General features: G+C 38.5%; 1 protein-coding gene across 2 annotated transcripts; it reads right to left on the bottom strand.

Moving 5' to 3' along the window:
- Positions 1 to 451: 451 nt before the first annotated feature.
- zdhhc3a (zDHHC palmitoyltransferase 3a) lies at positions 452 to 19,459 on the bottom strand. Of its 2 annotated transcripts, none has more exons than XM_084725894.1 (7): positions 19,253 to 19,459; positions 15,186 to 15,630; positions 14,826 to 14,950; positions 14,448 to 14,544; positions 14,055 to 14,136; positions 11,945 to 12,075; positions 452 to 1,525 (listed from the first exon to the last, which is right to left on the bottom strand). In XM_084725894.1, the coding sequence occupies exons 2-7, from the start codon at positions 15,528 to 15,530 to the stop codon at positions 1,319 to 1,321; spliced, it is 987 nt and encodes a 328-aa protein (XP_084582020.1). In that variant the 5' UTR covers positions 15,531 to 15,630; positions 19,253 to 19,459; the 3' UTR covers positions 452 to 1,318. The 2 variants fall into 2 exon arrangements, with proteins under 2 accessions (XP_084582020.1, XP_084582021.1); XM_084725895.1 differs by lacking the exon at positions 452 to 1,525 and adding an exon at positions 5,445 to 9,598.
- Between the last annotated feature and the right edge of the window lie 356 nt (positions 19,460 to 19,815).

Genomic DNA, 19,815 nt, shown 5'->3' on the forward strand with positions numbered 1-19,815 from the left:
TGAGGCGCTGGAAAATCCATCATCTTCTCTCCGCCAGTCACAAACACTTTGGTTGCTAACAGGAGCTCTGAGTCCTTCCAGCTCCTTCACTACACCAGGAAAATACTGCAGGTTTGGCAGCAAGAGTTATTCAGTAGAAGATCATTTCCACTTGGTATTAGACTCCATCTTATTGTGTGTGCAATGCAGAACATTTATAAAGGGCCAAGATGCTTAAAGGGATAGTCAGGAATTTTTCAAGTCATGTTGTATGAGGTATTTGATAGTGTATTACCTATAGTAGACAAATCAGATAGAACAAGACAGATAGATCAGTCCCTCCATGAATTTTTGCATTGCTTGATTTTGTGGCAGCTTTCTTAAAAGTTTGTGATGCACGTTTCGTTGTTTTCGGGTGTTTTTGTCAATTAAATTGTGGGAGCAAGTGAATTTTTTTTTTTTTAATTTGTAATTTCTTTTTGGTTTTTGTGGTACAAATTCTTAAAAATTGAAGGCAACTTGTTCTAGGGAGAATAAAACCACACCCTGCTCTGAGATAACCAAAAAGGCTCAGGATTGCAAAAATATGTCAATGAAGAGGTGCACCTGGGGGGTATTCCACAGAGAAGCAAAATCTTTTGAACAATGACAATAATCAATACTCCTGGGAAGCTGTGATGACTGGTCAAAGTTGTGGGAAAATGCAGTAATACGACAACATTGCAAGGTCGGTTCAGATTTCACAGGGATTGACTGAATTTGTTTTAAATTTTCCCAGTGTCCCAGTGGACACGCCTATGAAGTTTGGCTGCTTTGGAGAGAGTGATACTTCCATGAGAAAAGGCTGTCTTATGACAAGATTAAGAGGTGAAAATATTCTAAATACAGCATTACAATTTAAATGATTTAGGTGGTTAAAATCCGTTTTGCTGCTGACTCAGTCCACAACAGTACATTATTTAGTTTCCTGTACTGTGACTCCTGCTGCCTCGCCAAACTGAGGGCCATCTTCTCTACACTGACTATGGATAAGTACCTCATACAACCCCAACTCAAAATATCCAAACTATCCCTTTACGTTGGGTACATGTATTCACAAAAGTTCACAGCCCTGTACACCCAGAAAATAGCTGCAGTGTCTCTGGGAGAGAAAGTGGACGTGTTTTCACATAAGGGCTTTGAGATAAAAAAATATAAATAAAAATTTCAGGTTCATTCTTGCTAGTCAGAACGCCCTGATAAAGTCTCGAGTCCAAATGTTCCAAAGAGATCTTCATCTTCTTGGAGAGAAGCACTGCCAGACTGAGAAAAAAAAAGGTCTTCCTGACTGCTGGCAGCGCTACTCGAGTGGTATCTCTATGACGTCCTCCTCAATGATCTCCCCCTGTGGGACGGTGACGTGCTCTGTGGGGCTCTTCTTGCAGCTCAGACCTGCAAAGGGGCTGCACCAGGACAGAGAGAACGGGCCGCCAAACGCCATCTGCATGGCCTCCCAACATGGCACCTTCCCCCACCTCCCCGTCTCCCCCTTCAGACGTTCGATTCCCTAGAAGAGACACAGCAATAAGGGAGTGAGGTGAAAGACGCTGAGCTGAAAAGGACTGTCGTTTTCTACATGCACCAACCACAACTACGACAAAGAAGTTGATGACTAAATTGCAACAACACTATGATTTCACACTTTGGGCCTGTTTCCCAGACAGAAACCAGACTAAAGATGTCAAGAAAAACAAAAAGAAATCTTCAAGTTTTAATTTGGGGACATGTTCAGATTCTTCCAATATTAATATATGTAATATAAAATTCATTTCCCATTATGTATTTTTAATGAGTTATTGGTGGCTGTAATCATTCCTCCTGTACATTCTGGCCATCAAACATTCCCTTCCAAGTGCGACTACACTAAGAAATGAACTGTCTGGGATCTATTAATGTCTGCATCAACTATAGTGACAAATGTATCCAGTAGATGTTAAGATATTTCACACATTAAGTGAAAATGTGGACCTACTGGTGGGAGTAGATGAAAAGTCAGCACCACTCCAAAGTCAACAGGAATCATTTCACTGGGGAAGATGAATTTTATTGTAGTTCATCTCAGTTATTGAGATGTTTCATTTTGAACCAAAATGCTGGCTTATTAAACCTTGTAACAGGCCATCCTCCTACTAATTAAATATTTTATTAAATGTCGACATCACCTCCATCAGATGGAAAATCTGCCAAAGTTGACTTCTTACAGCATTGACAAAATGTTACAATTTTTTTGTTTGACAGCACAGTTGTAGTGACCAGCTATTTTATTTTTCTAAAATTCCTCTTAATGCTAATCAGAATACACATTTATAAACCATAATTCTTTTTTAGCTTTAATTTAGAAGGACTACATCTGATAGCAATATTGTTTAATACATTTTTTGAAAAATAAAAAAGTTAACCAGTGTTTGAGCAGTATTCTCTTTTTTTAAACCGTGAAGTGAGACAGGAGTCCTTAGGGTATAGCTAACCTTTTTATGCCTGATTAAATCATGTTTTTGTGAAAATTTGACAGAAATCTGAGACACAACTTTAAAGGGCCAACATTTTCATAAAATAGTTGATTTAAATCAAAAAAGATTACAACAGCAAATTGTCATACCATGTCATCATGTTATCAGTCAGTTTTGTTAGTTTTCAACACTATTTAAATTGTTTTAAGTTGCAAATTTGTCCCAGTTCTCAAGAATATGTGATATATATCACTATTTTTTTAACAGCTTTATACCAGCGTTTTAGGCTATATTGATACTGATGTCACACTGCTAGCTAATATGTAGCTACTATAAGGCTTCAGCAGAATGAGTTACACAAATGAAGTGGGTATCTTCAATCACACCTAAGTTTATTCCCAGTGTTCATCTGGGTCCCTTTCAGATGGCGTTTCTCTCACCCATTCCAGGCTGGGATCAGTTTAGGATTAAGCTGATTCAGGTTCCTGTTAGGTTATGGTTTGGCATCATAAAGGTGACTGGTTGAGGTCAGTGTCAGGTTGGGTTCAAGATAAGGTAAGGGAAAACAAATCAATGGGGACGGAGACTTTGGAAAATAATAGGTCTGTCCCTGTTTATTAGAAATTCGAACGACTGCTACAAGAAAGAAATCAATTAAACAATCTGTAATAATCTGTTAAAACTGTACAAGTGCAACAGGCCGTGTCATGTCCTCCAGCAGGTTTGCAGTGTTTGTACAAATTTCATAACCCTGAGCAAATGATGCACTTGTTTTCTTTGCCATAGAAAATAATAATAATCATGGCAATGTGAAGGAGCATTTAGGATTGAACACCATGCTGAGGAGGCCGAGGAGGCTGTGAACGAACCTAACAACATGAATTCTGCAACACATTCCATGATTAGGCTGTGTAGTTTGCCATTTGAATGAATCTAAACAAATTAATTAGGTTGATAAATGATTCTTTTTAAGTGATTATCATTTGATTTGTCTAACTCAGATGGCTGAAGCATTTTTGCAGTGTAAGGAAGAATAAATAGTCTTTACAGCAGCCACTAATTCTGTCAGTGTACATGAAGCATGTGAGTATCGTGTTAAAATAGTTTAACACAATGCTCACTGCTAGTCTGGCCTTTAAATGCTTTTGTATCAGAACTGATTCATTTCTTTTCTAAGAAACATGCCCAAAATGTCATAACACACGCCACAGAATGACTCACATGCACTTTAAAAATAAAGGATAAACCCCTGTGAAAGAAGCAAACACTTAAACAGTGCATGCACCCTGTTCTACACAGAGCTCACTCATTCATTCATTATGTTTGGTTGAATCTGAAACAGCAAAATAAAAGAAATGAAGCACACTTTGGCCTTCAGATTTAAATATGCATGCTTGTGATGTGTGTTCAACTTGATGGGATGGCTAATGTGACCTCAGTTACAAGCTTACCTCTTGTCAAGATTATAAAGAGTTGTCTGCTTCAGAGAGCTTTTGGCAGAATGAGTTCTCAACCAAAGCAAATGCATGAGTGTGGAGAGAAGATTGCATGGGAAAGAGGCAGATTTACAGGCAGTAAAGTGGGAATAGAATGAAAGACAAGAACAAGGGGAGAATTTACACAGATAGTTTGAATAATCTGAAGTGGAGTTGTGTGAGGTATCTGTAGATTGCCGGCATATTACTCAGGTAGATGGCGGCTTTGGGGAAGCAGAGGAGTACTAGCACAGAATGTAAGAATGTACCATTGCAGACAGGATCACCAAGAAAATGTATTTTAGCTACCTAACAAAAACCTTGTATCTAAGTGTACACTATAATTAAAATATATCCACCACTTTACCTTGCTGTCAGACAGCTTTTTCCAATGGTGAACTGGCGTTAAATAAGCCAGATATTGCTCTCTCTTGCTCAACCAGACAAAATCAGTCATTTCACTATTATACAACACACAGAGTTATCTATATTGTGTGACTTAAGTGTTTTAAAGGGTTAGTTTGGATGCACCAAACTGCTCTGACTGTAAGCTAAAATGAATGATTCTGCAAAAGGAGTCTGGTAGATTTGGAGAAAGCTTATATAACAGTGGTTCCCAATGGAAAAGACAATCTGGTGGCAAGGTGAAGCAGTCAAAATATTCTAAATATAGTGTACAGTTGAACTGATATAGATTTTTTCAGGAGGGCCTTTTTAGGTGGCTAAAATATGTTTTAGTGCTGACCTGTCCTCAGTAGTATATTATACCTGTCAACAGTGATATTTGAAAAAGATTTTTTTCCACACTCCACCCCTACCACTGTTTACATTCTAACTTTTACTTTCTTGTTTTATCTTATTTTTTTTAATGTTTTATTTAAATCTTAATTGTGTTGAAATATCTTTACACAGTTTTATGTTCCTTTTAAACTTGCTTTGCCTTTACAAACCCCTTCCATTTCTCCCATTCTCATCTCATAATTACATTTTTTTTTCCTCCTAATTATGACTTTTTGATCATAATTGTGTCCTACCATGGTGATATTTGTATTTTAGAAATAGACTTTCATACAGAGGGTAACATAGCAAATACATCAGACAGGGCCTATTTGAAGAAAGATTAAAAATACGGGAGATTTACGGGAAAATATTTAAACAGAAGGATAGTGGGGGAGAAAAAATCGAATAACATACAGGAGAATCCCGAGGAACACAGGACAGGTGACAGATACACTGCACATTCCTTAGCTTCCTACACTAGTACTCCTGCTGTTCTCCAAGCTGGAGGCGTGTTGACCACCATCTCCTGTATGTAACACACTGACTTTTGATAAGTTCCTCATACAACCCTATTTCAAGTAATCCAAACTCTCTCTTTAACAATGCAGGGTGTGAGAGGACTGTATGCAGGGCAGGTAGAAACATTTTCTTCAACAGTATTTGAACATAAAAAAAAAAATAATCAGGAGATAAATGCATTCAAAAAAGCAAGCAAACACAGTTTTTGCATTGCAACTGAGAAGTATTTATTCTCTGCGCATGTGCTGAAATATCTTCAGAATATTTAGAAAGAATTAAAATTTCTGTAAAAAACAAATCATCTCCACCATCATCACTCTCACCAGTGAGACTTGGCACCATCATACCAGCAGAGTTTCACATACATCACTAAACTAGCCTTCATCTGTTCCATGCATTCTGATAACAAAGGATACATACAATATCATGTAAACAAAGAATAGAAGAATAAAATGCACACTTCCGAACGGAACAGTTCACAAAGGAGAAAATCTTAAATGATAAATACAAAGTGCGAATTAGCCTTTTTAGTACATGTGTAAATGTGAACGATGAATGTTAATACTTTGTTAAATGCCTTGAAATAATCTGGAATAGTGCAGAAATAGAGTCCAGCTAAAATCCCAACCACTGCTGCATAATGACATGTACGCACAGATCTACAGTTTGATACTTCCATTTGACTTCACACAGGGTTTAATAAGTTTTCTCCAGCAAAAAAAGTCCTTTTTTGAGGAATTTCATGTAAAAGCTTTCCCAGATAATCACAGAATTGTGGGGGTTCATTGAATTTGGCACATGCTCACAATGTCAAAACACCACTGGGGGTTAAGAGCACAGGGGCTGTTGCACTGACAAGTGTTCACGCACACACACGGGTACAACAGGCATTGGTGTTACTGTGGGCAGCCGAATGTTTCCTCAAAAAAAGGCAGAATGGGCATGTGTTACAGTATGGTTGTTGACAGCCTCTTAAAGTCCAGATGAAACAGCACTTCCAAAATATCTAGCTTCTGTATCGCGATGCATTTCTGAGTGTAACAGACAAGCAGGCAGGACATAATGCAGGAAGGAATTTGATTTGAAAGTTGAAAAGTGGGTGTGTCATAACTCAACTTATCATGCTGTTCTTAGCTAGCTAACTAATGAATCTTAGCTCTGCGCCAATAAAAGTTGAAGATTATTTGATGGGTGGATGTCTTGATATTATTGGTGGAAAGTGGTTGGTGCAAACCTACATACGCATTATTTATTTTGTTTTAGAGCTGCAACAATTAGTAAAGCAAAAGAAAATTAGTTCACAACTATTCTGATAATCGATTTCAATGACTTTTCAAGCAAAACTAAAACTTTTGCTTGTTCTGGCTTCTTAAATGTAAGAATGTTTTTTGTCATTTATGATAGTAAATGGGGAGTTCTGGACTGCTGGTTGCACAAGAGAAGCAACTCAAAGACGTAAATTTGGGCTCTGGGAAACTGTGAATGAATAATTGTCAGTTGTTTTCATTCAATGGACTGAACAATTAATCATGAAAACAATCATTAGTTGCAGCCGTATTTGTTTTACCGGAAGAAAACATGATTGGACTCTGACATAAGACTACAAAGAAACTGTGGGGTTTTTTTCAGCATATTGTTCAATAAAAGCAGAATATGACCTGGGATGTGATCTAAAAGGCATTTTTCATTTCATCTTGACTTTAACTCTACTGACAACATTCTAACAGCTGTGTTTTACTGCTGAAAGACAAGCTGACATCTGTACTGACTGAAGCCATTCAATTTCTTCATTGAGCATTGCAAGAATGATTCAGCAAAACCCTTCACGACCAAAGCAAGCCGCTATTTTGATTCTGGATTGATTCTGCTCAGTGGAGCCAACAGAAACTTCCTGGTCTGTTTTGGCAAAGAAAAAAGAAAAATACATGTCCGCCCTCCAGCAAAGGCTTCAGGTTCATGTCAAGCATGTATCAGAGAGGAATCAGGGAGAATGTTCCAACATGGAGCTATTCAAGTCTTTTAAAACACATGATTAAACTGCAGTGCGACTTTTTCAGGTCTGTTGTGTGAGCCTCAAACACAACACTGTAAAGGATCATTTTTCTTCTATGGTGAGACAAGTCTACTTGACCCATGTCTCACAGGTGAGCTTGAAAACTGCACCACCAATACCATTATCAAAGTGATTTACAGCCTTCTACACTCCGGGTATTCTGGGTTTTTCCACTGGGGATTCAGCTCAGAATCATGAACATATTTTGAATAAGGGGAAAAACAGAGTACTGCTATTACACACAGAATCAATACCAGCAGATGCCCTAAGGTCAGGTTTCAAAGCTGGTACTGGGAGGGGAAAATGGTATCAGTGCATCTGTAATTATAAGAATGGTTGAAACAAGTCTGGACTTTTAGCAGGAAAGCAAACTTTTCCTTTACATGTTGTATTTGGCATCATTTAAAAGGACCGGCCTTAGAATGGATCTGTTTTCAGAATGGCTCCCACACTGAATCTGACTCTAGAGACTGAGCCTCCTGTCGCTGTAACCATTCATCCCATCCATTCTAGTGGGGACCTGTTTAAAACGTTTATTTTGTCCACATCTGGAACACACTGCTGATTACGGTCTGACAAGAGGAAGATTTTAAGCGCCAGTTCACCCAAATCACAAAAATACACTTACCTCTAGTAGTATGTAGCCTAGAAGATAATTTTGGTTTTATTTGCTGAGGATTAGATTTTTCTGCTCTAATCCCAGTACAATGGAGGTGAATGGAACATTCATTTGAAAAGCTCCACAACAACAGGACATCTATCATCTACAGTCTACAATGTCCTGGTAACTCTGTTTGGTTGAATATGTTGTCTAGTCTGTCTGACTCTTTGATCCTTTATCTGGCTGAGGTTTGTGCAAGTCAGAGTCTGTGGCCCAACCATGGTTCTGAAATACCAGCAGTCTAACTGTGCTGTGTGTTGATGAATCATGGTACTGTCCACAGTGCTGAAGCAGCAGACGGATTTGTAATTGCACCTTTTTCCTCTCTGTCCTACCCTTGTGTCAGTTTCATCTTGAATCTCTAACATTCTTTAAACTATATACTTATAAATGAGAGGATCATAGAGACAAACTGCTGACTGCAGTATTCCTCTAATATCTCTATGATCATTCAGAAGTGTTAGGGGCAGTGATAGGGCTACTCCCTCCATTAAAAATGGACAATTCACCAACTGGTCTTAGTGAAAACAGTGAAATAAAGTCTTTGAATTGCTCTTAGGGGCCAAGATATTAATTCTGCAAAGTAATGTTGGCACTGACATTTTCTACTTTTATTTTTTATTCAATTTCCATTCCAACCACAAATGAGTTAAAATGCTTAGTTGATTAAGTACTTAGTCAATCCACAGAAAATCAATTGGAAATGACTTTGACAAGTCACTTAAGCCAACATGACAAATTTTCACAGGTTATTGCTCCTCAATTATGAATATCTGATGGTTTTCTATAATGGCAAATTGAATGTTTTGGTTGAACAAAACAAGCAAGGTAAACACATGACCGTGGGCTCTGGGAACATGACGGGCACTCTTTTACTATTTTATGACATTTTATACGTTAATAGATTAATCAAAAAAGATTTGGTAGATTTACTGATATTGAAAACTATTATCAGTGGCAGCCCTAAATGCATTCCATTGTCTTCTATTGTACTGGAGTGGCAGGTTCAGGGGTGGATTTCTGAAAACCTCAACACCTAAAATTGAAACCATCAGTGTGGCCAGACACCACTGGGGAGAAGTGGAAAGTGTGTTTTTCTGGGATTTGGCTGAACTAACTCTTAAGGGAAAGCAAGAGTAAACACAGAGCAAGAAAAGAGAAGGCTTCTGATACAACAACAGAAATCGGTCAGAAAAACAAACAGATTCATCACAGTGTTTGCAAACAGGATTCACAAACTGAAAGTGTTTTCTTTTTCTCTGCAACTCCACTCACTCAAGGCAACACAAAAATAAACGTATAGCGCACTTAGTTGGCAACACAAAAAGCAGATGGAAAGCTGTCCATGGCTAGCGTGGGAGATACCGTGTAAATCGCATTCAGCATTTGGGAGCAACAGACTGCCACAGCTGAGCTCTGTGCGGCTGGACAGGGCTTCCCACTTTAGTTTTGACCCGGCCGCCTCGTTCCCTGTGCTGAGCTCTCATACCACATACTGGTAGGTCTCAGCCTTCCCGTGGTCGGGGGTGGAGAAGGGACTAAACCACAATAAGGAGAAAGGGTGTCCAAATACCGCCCTCATGTTCATCCACTTAGTTTTTTTAGCCCATCTTCTCTCTTCCTTTTTCAACTGCTCTATGCCCTACAAAAAAACGAGAGACAACCAAACTTCAGTTGGTGGAATTTAGCGACCCAGTCAGTAATCACAAACCAAATACTGATTTAAAAAAAAAAAAAAAAAGGAAGAAAAAAATTGAACCATTTCTAAAATTCATCTGGGCCACAAACCCAGCATTTCAGTGATTTCTCTACAAGCAGAATGTAGCTGCTTGCGTCCTGTTGCCTTTCCCTCTGTATGTTGTACACTCTTCTACCTGACTCTTTAAATAAAATGATTAAATGTCTCCCATATCTCTGACCTGACCTAGAGTTGCAGACAAAAAGAAGTTCAAAGCAGGAAAGTGTGTTTGGTTTGGTGGCACACCAAGAGAATGACTTAAGGGTGGCACCAAACTACATAGAGGGGATACTGATTCCTTCTTCCACTGATACATGAACAAGTTTACCTTTCTGTGAAAATATACATATGCATCTTTTAAGTACATCAGCAGAAAGTGAAAACTCAGAGTGATTTGATGAACAGAAAGCCTCTTTTCCTGTGTTTAAACAAACATACCTTGTTTAGTTATTTAGTTTCAATTCTGTATTAAAGACCACAAAATCTAGTTAAGTGACAGCAGCTTTCAGAGTGTTTTATATTTCGGTTATTGGGCATCCTTTTTTGTTTTTACTGGAATCACAGATTGTGCTTTGGAGGTAACTGCCAAAATGAAGGAAACAGCTGAAGACCAAATGCTTTGGTCGGCACAGAACACAAGAGCCTGGGAGAGGCTGAGCTGAATGTGACAATGAACCATGGGTCAAACTATAGACTGTAAATTAAAGATGGACCACACGTCTCTGCTTCTTCATGCTGTAGAAAAATGAAGCCAAAATATCCCGCACAGGAGTGCTGGATTGGAGCTGTGGTATGAGGTCACACCCAGACAGCCTGCCAACTCAGTCACGAGTCAAGCTCAGCTGTCAATCATGATGGAAAACCCCCTTGTGTAGCATCAAATAACTAATTAAAACCAAACTTATCAGAAAATTGAACACTTGAACACATATTAGTGTGATACAAAATAACTAAAATGACAGATAACATTGAATTTCTCTCATGTGTACTTAATGTTTTAGTTTGGCTCATGCTCCATCTGTTAACATGGAGGGGGCAGGGTTTATGACCTCTACTATAGCCAGCCATCAGGCTGCTGGGTGAGAACACATCACAAAAAACAAACAAACAAAAAAAACAACCAGCAATGGGTCCAGTCCGTCGCCAATGGGTGATTAATTTATCCAATCGCCCAACCCTACTAGCCTATCTAAAAAGTTCTTATTTTTACATGTGGGTTTTATTTTTCATTAATTATGACATATAATCCTGTTTTTAATGTTCGTTTCATGTCTATTTTATGTGAAGAACTTGCAATGGGCTTCATTTCTTGTATGAAAGGTACTACACAAATAACATTTATCATCATTATTATAATGGATAGAATTTAATACTGAAATGTGAATTACAATTAACCAACTCCCCAAAGAAAGAGCAAGAGAGAGAGAGAGAGAGATTTTGTCAAGAAACAGGGAAGGTGCATACATGGACAGCCAGAGAGAGGTGAAACTGAAATTGTACTTTATAAGATAATTATTCTGTCTATTCTGGCAGGTGTATGATTTTTTGGAATGGTGCTGCAGACTGGAGTCTGTGCCAACAGAGACAGAGATTAACCTGTGAAGTCTGTATCATATGAATGGGTCCAGCTACAAGATGCATTGAATGTGTGTTCAGTGGAGTTCAGTCTCTCCTGTATGAGAGGGGTATTAGTTACTGCTGCTATGCCTGTCAAGCTTAGAATCCTGATGCAGCAGGTACAAAGTTTACAATCACATAAGTGCCAGATTTACCACCAAAAATCCTTAGGAATAACTCATGGATCCTTGATATCAGACAGAACAAATGCAGGCTTCTTATTTTTAGCTGGAAAACATCGATTTGGCTGAAATGTGATTTCACAACCACTGTGCTGCTACCATCCACACATTTAACACTTTCTTGCTGAGCAGAAGTCCTGATCTTACCATCAGTAACGTGAACGCTACAGATACTTGAAAAAAAAAAAAAAAAAAACCCTTGATGCACTCAATATTGAGGTTTCTTTCATTTTGGCAGTTACTCACTTTTCAGACTTTTTGCTGCATCTTATCTTACACCAGGCTACAGAATGAAAGGCGTCAATTGTTAACAGTTAACAGTTTGAATTAGAAGTAGGTGGTCAAAGATGTTAAAAAGCAAAGGGTGGCAGCGGCAGGGAGAAGAGCAGAAGGAAGTCATGAGATAAAGAGGAGAGGAGGAGGACTGTTGGTCGCTAAATGGATCACTTACGGTCTCGTCGGTACAGATGGAGTGGACTTGGGTGCCGAACATCACAGAGGTGAAGATGAGGAAGAGGAGGCCCTCAAAGCACAGGAGTATGAGGAGGATGACTGTTGCTGGAGGAGAAAAGGAACTGCACTCTGGGGGATGGCAGGACATGGAGGAAGAGAAGTGAAGGGCAAAAAAGAGGGCTATGTGAGGACCTACTACACACAACAATCACAGAGACTATTGCACTCTACTGGTAATGCATCTGTAGCACTACAGCCAGGATGTGGAAAGGAAGTGCTTCAGAAAGCACTGAAGTAATACGGTCAACAGTTATGTCTACCTGTTACCTGCTGCAGCTGCTTCAGTAAAAGGAGATGGCTAGTGTGTGTTTGGGATCAGGAGGCGTAGGTTGGCTTGTTAAGCAGGTAGGCAAATGTGTGCCTACAGTTTCAGCAGATATACAAAGGGAAACATCTAGACAACAAATCTAGAACCACTGCACTAGGCTTACAGGGGCAGCTGTGGGCAGTAGGGGACATATGTATATTTAAGGATGATGAACCACCTTAATTGTGGGTTGGAACTTTGAAACTGCAAACCAAAGTAAGGACACCAAGTCAGGAAACAGGAAATCGCAATGGGTGTGGTTTCAGCTTTAGGGCTGGCTATATAAAGATTACTTTAATCTGAGGTTAATCAGAGTTTAGCAAATCTAGGTTTGAAATGAGTAAACCTGGTTAAAATGTATTTAGTAAATCCACATTTATTGATGTAAACCAACTTTAAATAGAGTTCAATCAGTATGGAGATGTTTGCTTACCCAAATTAAAATAAATAAATTGGAGTGATGTTTGGTCCTAGTAAGTATATAAGGGGGTGAAACTTTCTAAATTCCTTAAAAAAAATAAAATAATAATAATAATAATAACACATTGTTGGCTATCTAGCTAAAAAGTTAGCAAAACGTTATACTGGCTGCTAGCTAGCTAAAAACATATCAAAATGTAACACTGTTTGTTTACTAGCTTAAAATTTAGTTAGCCTACCCATGATATCAGTACACAGATCACATTATAATTTAAAGTTTCTGTAAAGTTCCTGTGTAACATGTGTTCTGAGTTTGTCACAAATGAAATGTTTTATTAACCACCCAGCCAAATTTGAATGAATTAGAAACAAATAAACATAATTTAAAGTTATGTCACCTTCAAATGGAACTTGTCTTCATGTTTATAACATGGGGTCATGTACTAAACTCTTGAACTTGGAGCTATCAAACAATTTCCACTCCTGAGGTGGTGAATGCCACAAGAGGGGGGTATGTGTGTGGACTCTTTAGAGGCAGCATTAAGCCATGATTTATTTGGATTTAAAAATGAATCCTTGTTGATGCAACACAGCCTTTGCGTGGCAGATTTTGTTTCTATTTTCAATCACAGTTTATTACTCAAAATTATCATTATGAAATGAAGGTATTGTTTGAGAGTACACAAGTCCTGAATCACTGTCTTAACCCGCAACCAGTCACTCAATGTCAGCACTATAGAGTGCTCTAATGCTTCCATGCATCGACTTTAAAAAAACAAAATTTATACATGACTGAGACATTCAACATTGAATCTATGAAGCTGCATCATACAGTGTAGCACATCACAATCAGGATGAAAACCAGAACATGTTCAGGGAGCATATAAATCACTCCCATGGCAGTTGGCGTACATTATTGAAAGACACAATAATGAAAATGTGGCTTGCATGCTGACTGAGTGCATTCCTCAGTCTGCTGATGTGCTGACCACAAGGCTTTCATACAGCCTCATCTGATTAAACAGGGTCATGGAAAATTAAAGTGACTGGGTTGTGGGTGTTTTTTTTTTTTTAATTTGTTCTCTTGTACAAATGAATCTCAGAAAAATAAAGCAATGTTGATAATAATACATGCTGGTCATGTATGAATGAAAGATAAAATGAAGCATATCATTTATTTTAGCAATAGAAAACAATAATCCCAATAAAACAAATAAAGGAAGACTGTCAGGTTAGATCTTTGAGTACTTTAAGAATGATTTTTCTGTTTTTTATGAGTGAACAGAATTGAGAGCAACAGAGGTTAAAAGCAAACACTTACTTGTCCAATCGTCTTCAAAGCAGTAGAGGAAATGGAAGACCACCATGACCAGAGCGTGGAGAGAGATGAGTGCAATGTACATCTAGATAAAAAGAGAGAGGACACAATTTAGCAAACACACTAACTGCAAACAGGATGATATTCACTGAAAAATCCCTCTCATCTGCATCTGTACGGCATTACAACAGCAACTACCAGTCATTTCCCATCTTACACCTCTTTCAGGGGACTTGTGTTTAACAGATCTAAGAAAAAGCCGGTACCTCAAAGTCAAAGCCACAATCAGATGCTAAATCTCTTATTCTTATTGTCAAAATCTGAAAATTGGTATTTCCCTTCTTCAGTTTATAATTTAATCCACTTTTTGGTCAGTCATTCTTGCACTGAACTTACTGTGAAAAGCACAAAGTACTTTTGGTTGTTCTCCCCAACACAGTTATTGACCCAGGGACAGTGGTGGTCCATTTTCCGTATGCAGCGTTTACAGACACTGTGAGAGAGACAGTTAAGGAAAAGGGAACAGATTCAAATAAACTGTCCAAGGCAACAACAACCATAACAGAGCATAAAGACAACGACGTTAGATGAATTTCAAGTGACGGGCACTGCTTCCTGGGAAGAGCAACGCCTACTTCACAAACAAACAAAAGTCAGAATTTAAGATAACAGTCTGACTTCTTAACTGCACCAAAACACTGCAGCTGTAAAGCGTATGGTTGGGTGTGTGAACGTCAATGCAGCAGTGAGAACTGCATGTCCTTTTTGTCCTACCTGCAGTGGTGTGCTCGGTCAGGCTTGATGCTGCAGCACTTGGGACATTTGTAGACCACCTGCCCTGGTTTCAACTGAAGGCTTTCTATATATTCTTTAGTAGCATTCCCTTTTGGCACCGCCCCCTTGCAAGAAACATGACCATACAGTAGATTACTTCAGCATAATTCGCAGCTCATTAATCATCGTAATGAAAGAAGCTAAGAGGCTAAGTGTACTTTTAACATTTTATCAAAGTTCAGCTCCATTAATCAGGATTATGTAAAGCTAAAGACCCTTGACTTGTCTGCATGACATTGAGAGTTAAAGCATGACAGCACCTCATTTTCAATTTGTGTATATAAATAACACCACACTTACAGGGTCGGTGCACATGGCCCTGAGGTGTGAGGCAAGGGCGAGGAAGGCCAGAGTGTTGAACAGGGTCCCGTTCACGATGCTGTATGTCAGATTCTTGGAGGGCAGCAGCATCACAAACAGCACAACAAACTCTGCGTAAAACACCAGCAGCCAGGTGATGACGGCGCACACAATGCCGCAGGCGTCCCTGATGAACCACATGGCGGAGGCAGAGGAGGAAGTGATGACGTCTTTGGAGATAGGGATGCGCTGCTCGGCCTGCAGGCAGTTGGTTCCTGCTGCCCCGGCCCCGACCTGCCCACGCCCGTGCTCCACATCCCTGCATCTGTGTACCGGGCTCTTCATCCTTCATCTAAGCTAGATGCCTGCTGCTGCTGCTGCTGCTGCTGCCGCCGCTGCCACTGGATCTGCTGTGCCTTCAGGCCTCAGTCTCAGTCACCACATGCTGGAGGAGAGGAGCAGGAGGGTCACAGGTTAGACGTAGGGCTGCACGATATGGTAAAAGTCATATTACAATTATTGGACAGAAACTGCCATTACGACATGCAATATGTTGAGCGGGAATGATCATTTTAGCTTTACAATTTTTATTTTTGTTGAGGAAAAAAAAACCTAAAATACTGATGGTGTGACATTTGCTGGGCCTTGTACCAAACAAACATGTCTTCTTTCATCTGGGACATCTCTGTAGCACTACACTACCTCATTGTAATGCTGTTTTGTCATACATATTCCCTGTTTCCCTGATTTGATTGCAGTTAATTGTGCATCCCTAATCATAGGCAAATCAAACGATTGATTCTCTATGGTTAAACAATCACTACGCCAGTCAGAGAATCCAAGGTTTCCCCCAGTGTTTGATAGAAGGGCTGGGCGACATCACCTGAAACAAAGACTAGCTCAATAACTACCATGAATCTTAATACATACCATTAAAGTCCCAGATCAATTAGTAGTATTGGTAAGAGTAATAATACTGATAAAATATCTATAATACCCATTCTTAGCCCTGTCAGGTATCTCATGGCAAGCTATTTTATTTTCATTATCCAACAACAGTCAAATATGTCCACCCCAGTTTCCCGGATCCTCACGTGACTTCCTAAAATATCTTGTTTACCTCAAACCAACAGTCCAAACACCTTAAATATTCCATTTATGAATGTTGAAAAGAGATGAAACAAGCAAATGCTTGTGTCTGAAAAGGTGGATCTAGATAGTTTCTATATATTTTTTGAAAACATAATCAAAAGGATAAACGGATTATAGAGCTAGACAGACATATTTGTTGAATGATATTATTGGCCTGATATTGGCCTATAGCGGCACAACACAGTTGATCCATGGTCCATATGGTTTGGTACACATGTAAACCACTGACTAAATTTAGCCATCATAGTGTGAAATATAGTTTTACTGCCGCTGTTACTTTTAAATGCAGAAATGTAGTAAGAACACAATACAGATGTGTTGTGCAGAACAGTTCTCTGTGACACACAGTGAGTCTTAAAAGTGACCGATTTGAAAGCCGCAACATTTGCCTCCATTAAGTAAAATCCTTATCATGACTGCCAACGTTTTCAGTGCTAATTATTACATTTATTATTATGATTATTATTGTATTTACTTTTACCATGGTGGTGACTACAGAAAGAGAGAGGCTGCTAAATTAGTGTCAAAGCACATTTTAAAATGAATTTAACTCAAACCAGGACACATTTTCAAACACTGAGTTTTGTGATCCATAATTAGGGGTGTCCCGATCCGATATTGATATCGATCCGATATCAGCCAAAAAAAGAGTATCGGATTTTATCGGACTGCATCTAAAATCTCCGATATAAGCGCTCCGATAAGCAGTCCATTTTCCGCTCCAGCACTTCTATCCATAGGTGACTCTGGTTGCTGACTGTTGTTTTCTGTTTGAGTAACATCACTTGATCAAGCCTTTTCTAACATTCTACACTACAAAATAAGTAATAAAAGTATGTATGATTCGTGCTGATATCGTATCGGATCGATATCGGTATTGGCCAATACTCAAGGCTGCAATATCGGTATCATATCAGAAGTGAAAAAGTTGTATCAGGACATCCCTATCCATAATTCATATTGATTCAAGTTATTTTGTTCCATTTGTGTTTTTGTTATTTTTAACCATTAAAAAGATCACCAGTGAAAGTTTACTGTTTCAGTGCCCTGATGTGATTTTCAATTTATATTAAGAATATCGGCCAATATATCAATATACTCCCTAATAATAGGTCCCAAAAATCCAGTATCAGGAGAGCCCTGATTGATTGTAAAATTTGTTGCCAATTAATTTTCTGTCAATCAATTAACCATTAAGACTTAAACTGGCCTGTTACTCTTAAGGTCAAACACTCCATGTTATGTTTGCCTGTACAAACATAACATGGAGTGTTGAACTACAATCAACTTTGAGCTTTGTGCATTTTAAATGCTACACCTGAAATGCTAACTGAAACTCACTTTACCTATTCTACAGTAAAACAGGTCTGTGCAAGTAAGAAAATGAAACTTCCTCACATTGTCTGCAAATATAAAAAAAGTCTCTGCATTTCTCAAAATTAGGACATCAGCAAAATATTATTCACAACATTAAAGTAACATGCAGTTGACAACACATGTAGTAATATTTAAGGATGAAAAAAAAAAAAATCCAGATTAAATCAGTGGGAATCAAAGTCCAATCATGAGTCCTATGTAGGGCTGGGTGATATGCATAAAATGAAATATCATAATATTTTTGAGCAAATGCTTTGATATCAATATTTATCAATATTGCAGCAATATGGTAGGGATGCCTATTTCCACAAAATATAAACACATTGAGATTTCTGAATAAATAATCAGCAGTTCTGTGGATAAAATTACTAAGAGGGTAAAGACAAATAACAGAACTGCTAGTACAGTCTGATAACTTTAATAAAATATCACTTTGTTGTAAAGCAGCTTTAAAACCAACAAAAGATACATCACAATGAAACAATACCCACGATTTAAGACAATATTGAGACTAGGGCTGCAATGATTAATCTAATAATAGATTATTAATCGATCATTAAATTAATCATCAACTATTTTGATAATCAATTATTCGGTTTGAATTATCTACTCTCTGATTCATGAATATTAATATCTGACATATATTTGTCAAAAAGGAATAAAGAAACAAAAAATATTTTGTTTCTTTACTCCTCGCTGACAGTTAACTAAATATCTTTGGTTTGTGGACAAAAGAAAACATTTGAGGACATCATCCTGTTCTTTGAGAAACACTGACTGACATTTACTGACATTTTTAAACGACATCAATATTTTTCGATATATGGCCAGCCATAGTTCGGTGCAATCTGGGCATAATGATACAGACATCTCATGACCTGAATCCAGAGGTGAAATCTGGACAGCTGTGTTGCCATGTCAAAGCTTTGACACTGGAGAGGTCAAACACAGCAGTGAGCAGCACAATGCTTCTGCAGTCTGACTCAGTGCCACAGTACCTGGAACTGTATGAGAGACCACTGAGTAACTGGAGAGGTCACTGAGAGGTGGTAAACTGTGACCTGGAGTCTGTGCCCATTACAACCACGAAATCAACACTTCTTTAACTTTACAAGACTGTCTCCTCATAAAAGTAAAATTTATCTGACAAGTTATGACAAGCAATATGATTAAAATACATTGTTATTATGTCAGATTAAAAATCTGGGGAAGGATTGCTTTTACTGACAAAAATGTGGGTCATTGATTTTCAGTGGGTGATACAGTTCCTCTCTCCCAGCTAGGTTGACGTGCTAACAACGTTATCTTTAGCCAGGTAAGGTAATTATCCATCGGCTAATAATGGCAAATTCACTTAACAATGCATAAGACTACACAGGACTGCTTCCTGTTTGGTTAAACAAGTTATAGGCCTCGCTATATGGCACTGAAACCTAGCTGAATTTAACACGAGCCGATACACATTAGCTAGCGTTCGTCCGTTTTAGCTCGCACTAGCTACTTAGCTAGCTAACGTTACAAAATGAGCATTTACTAACCTGTATGCATCTTCCTATCAGCGTCCTTCCCTTCAGCAGTGAAGACGTAGAAGCTCCGGGACGTCTGTCTTTCTTCCCTTTACATTAATTCTCATTATATCCTGCCGGATCTCACCAGAAACGCGAGCATCCTTCAGACGCTTTCGCTGCTGCTGCTGATGGTGCTGCTGGTTGGGAAGTCGACGCCCCCCTCGCTGCCCCCCAGCTCCCGTCCCTTCACCAACAACAAGACGTCATGACGTAGGAGAGCGAGCCAATGGGATCACCAGAAAGGTTTCAAGCCTTTTCACGTCAGAGAAACATGTCCAGACACACCTATCTATCTACATCTCCATGTATTTTATTTATAGTTTACCTATTGTATAATTCTTGAAATTTATTTGTAAAACATTTCTAACAAAGTTGTTGATTTATTATTTAAAGTTGTTGACGATTCTCAATAGGTGGTATGTATTACTTAATTCATTTTATGTGGTACATATAATGAAGCCTTTGTCAATTCTATCACAGCTCTATTAATTTAAAATTAAAATGACAAAGTAACATCAAATGCACATGGTATT

The sequence above is a fragment of the Lutjanus erythropterus genome, chromosome 9 (genome assembly GCF_056507025.1).
Source record: "Lutjanus erythropterus isolate fLutEry1 chromosome 9, fLutEry1.hap2, whole genome shotgun sequence".
Taxonomy (NCBI): Eukaryota; Metazoa; Chordata; class Actinopteri; order Lutjaniformes; family Lutjanidae; genus Lutjanus; species Lutjanus erythropterus.

What these genes read in the sequence shown, in the direction of transcription:
- zdhhc3a (XM_084725894.1), bottom strand. Translation starts at nt 15,530, where the DNA reads ATGAAGAGCCCGGTACACAGATGCAGGGATGTGGAGCACGGGCGTGGG. An exon ending in AGTACTTTGTGCTTTTCACA is followed by an intron (nt 14,137 to 14,447) that starts GTAAGTTCAGTG and finishes CTTTTTATCTAG; the next exon opens with ATGTACATTGCACTCATCTC. An exon ending in CTTTGAAGACGATTGGACAA is followed by an intron (nt 12,076 to 14,054) that starts GTAAGTGTTTGC and finishes GCCATCCCCCAG; the next exon opens with AGTGCAGTTCCTTTTCTCCT.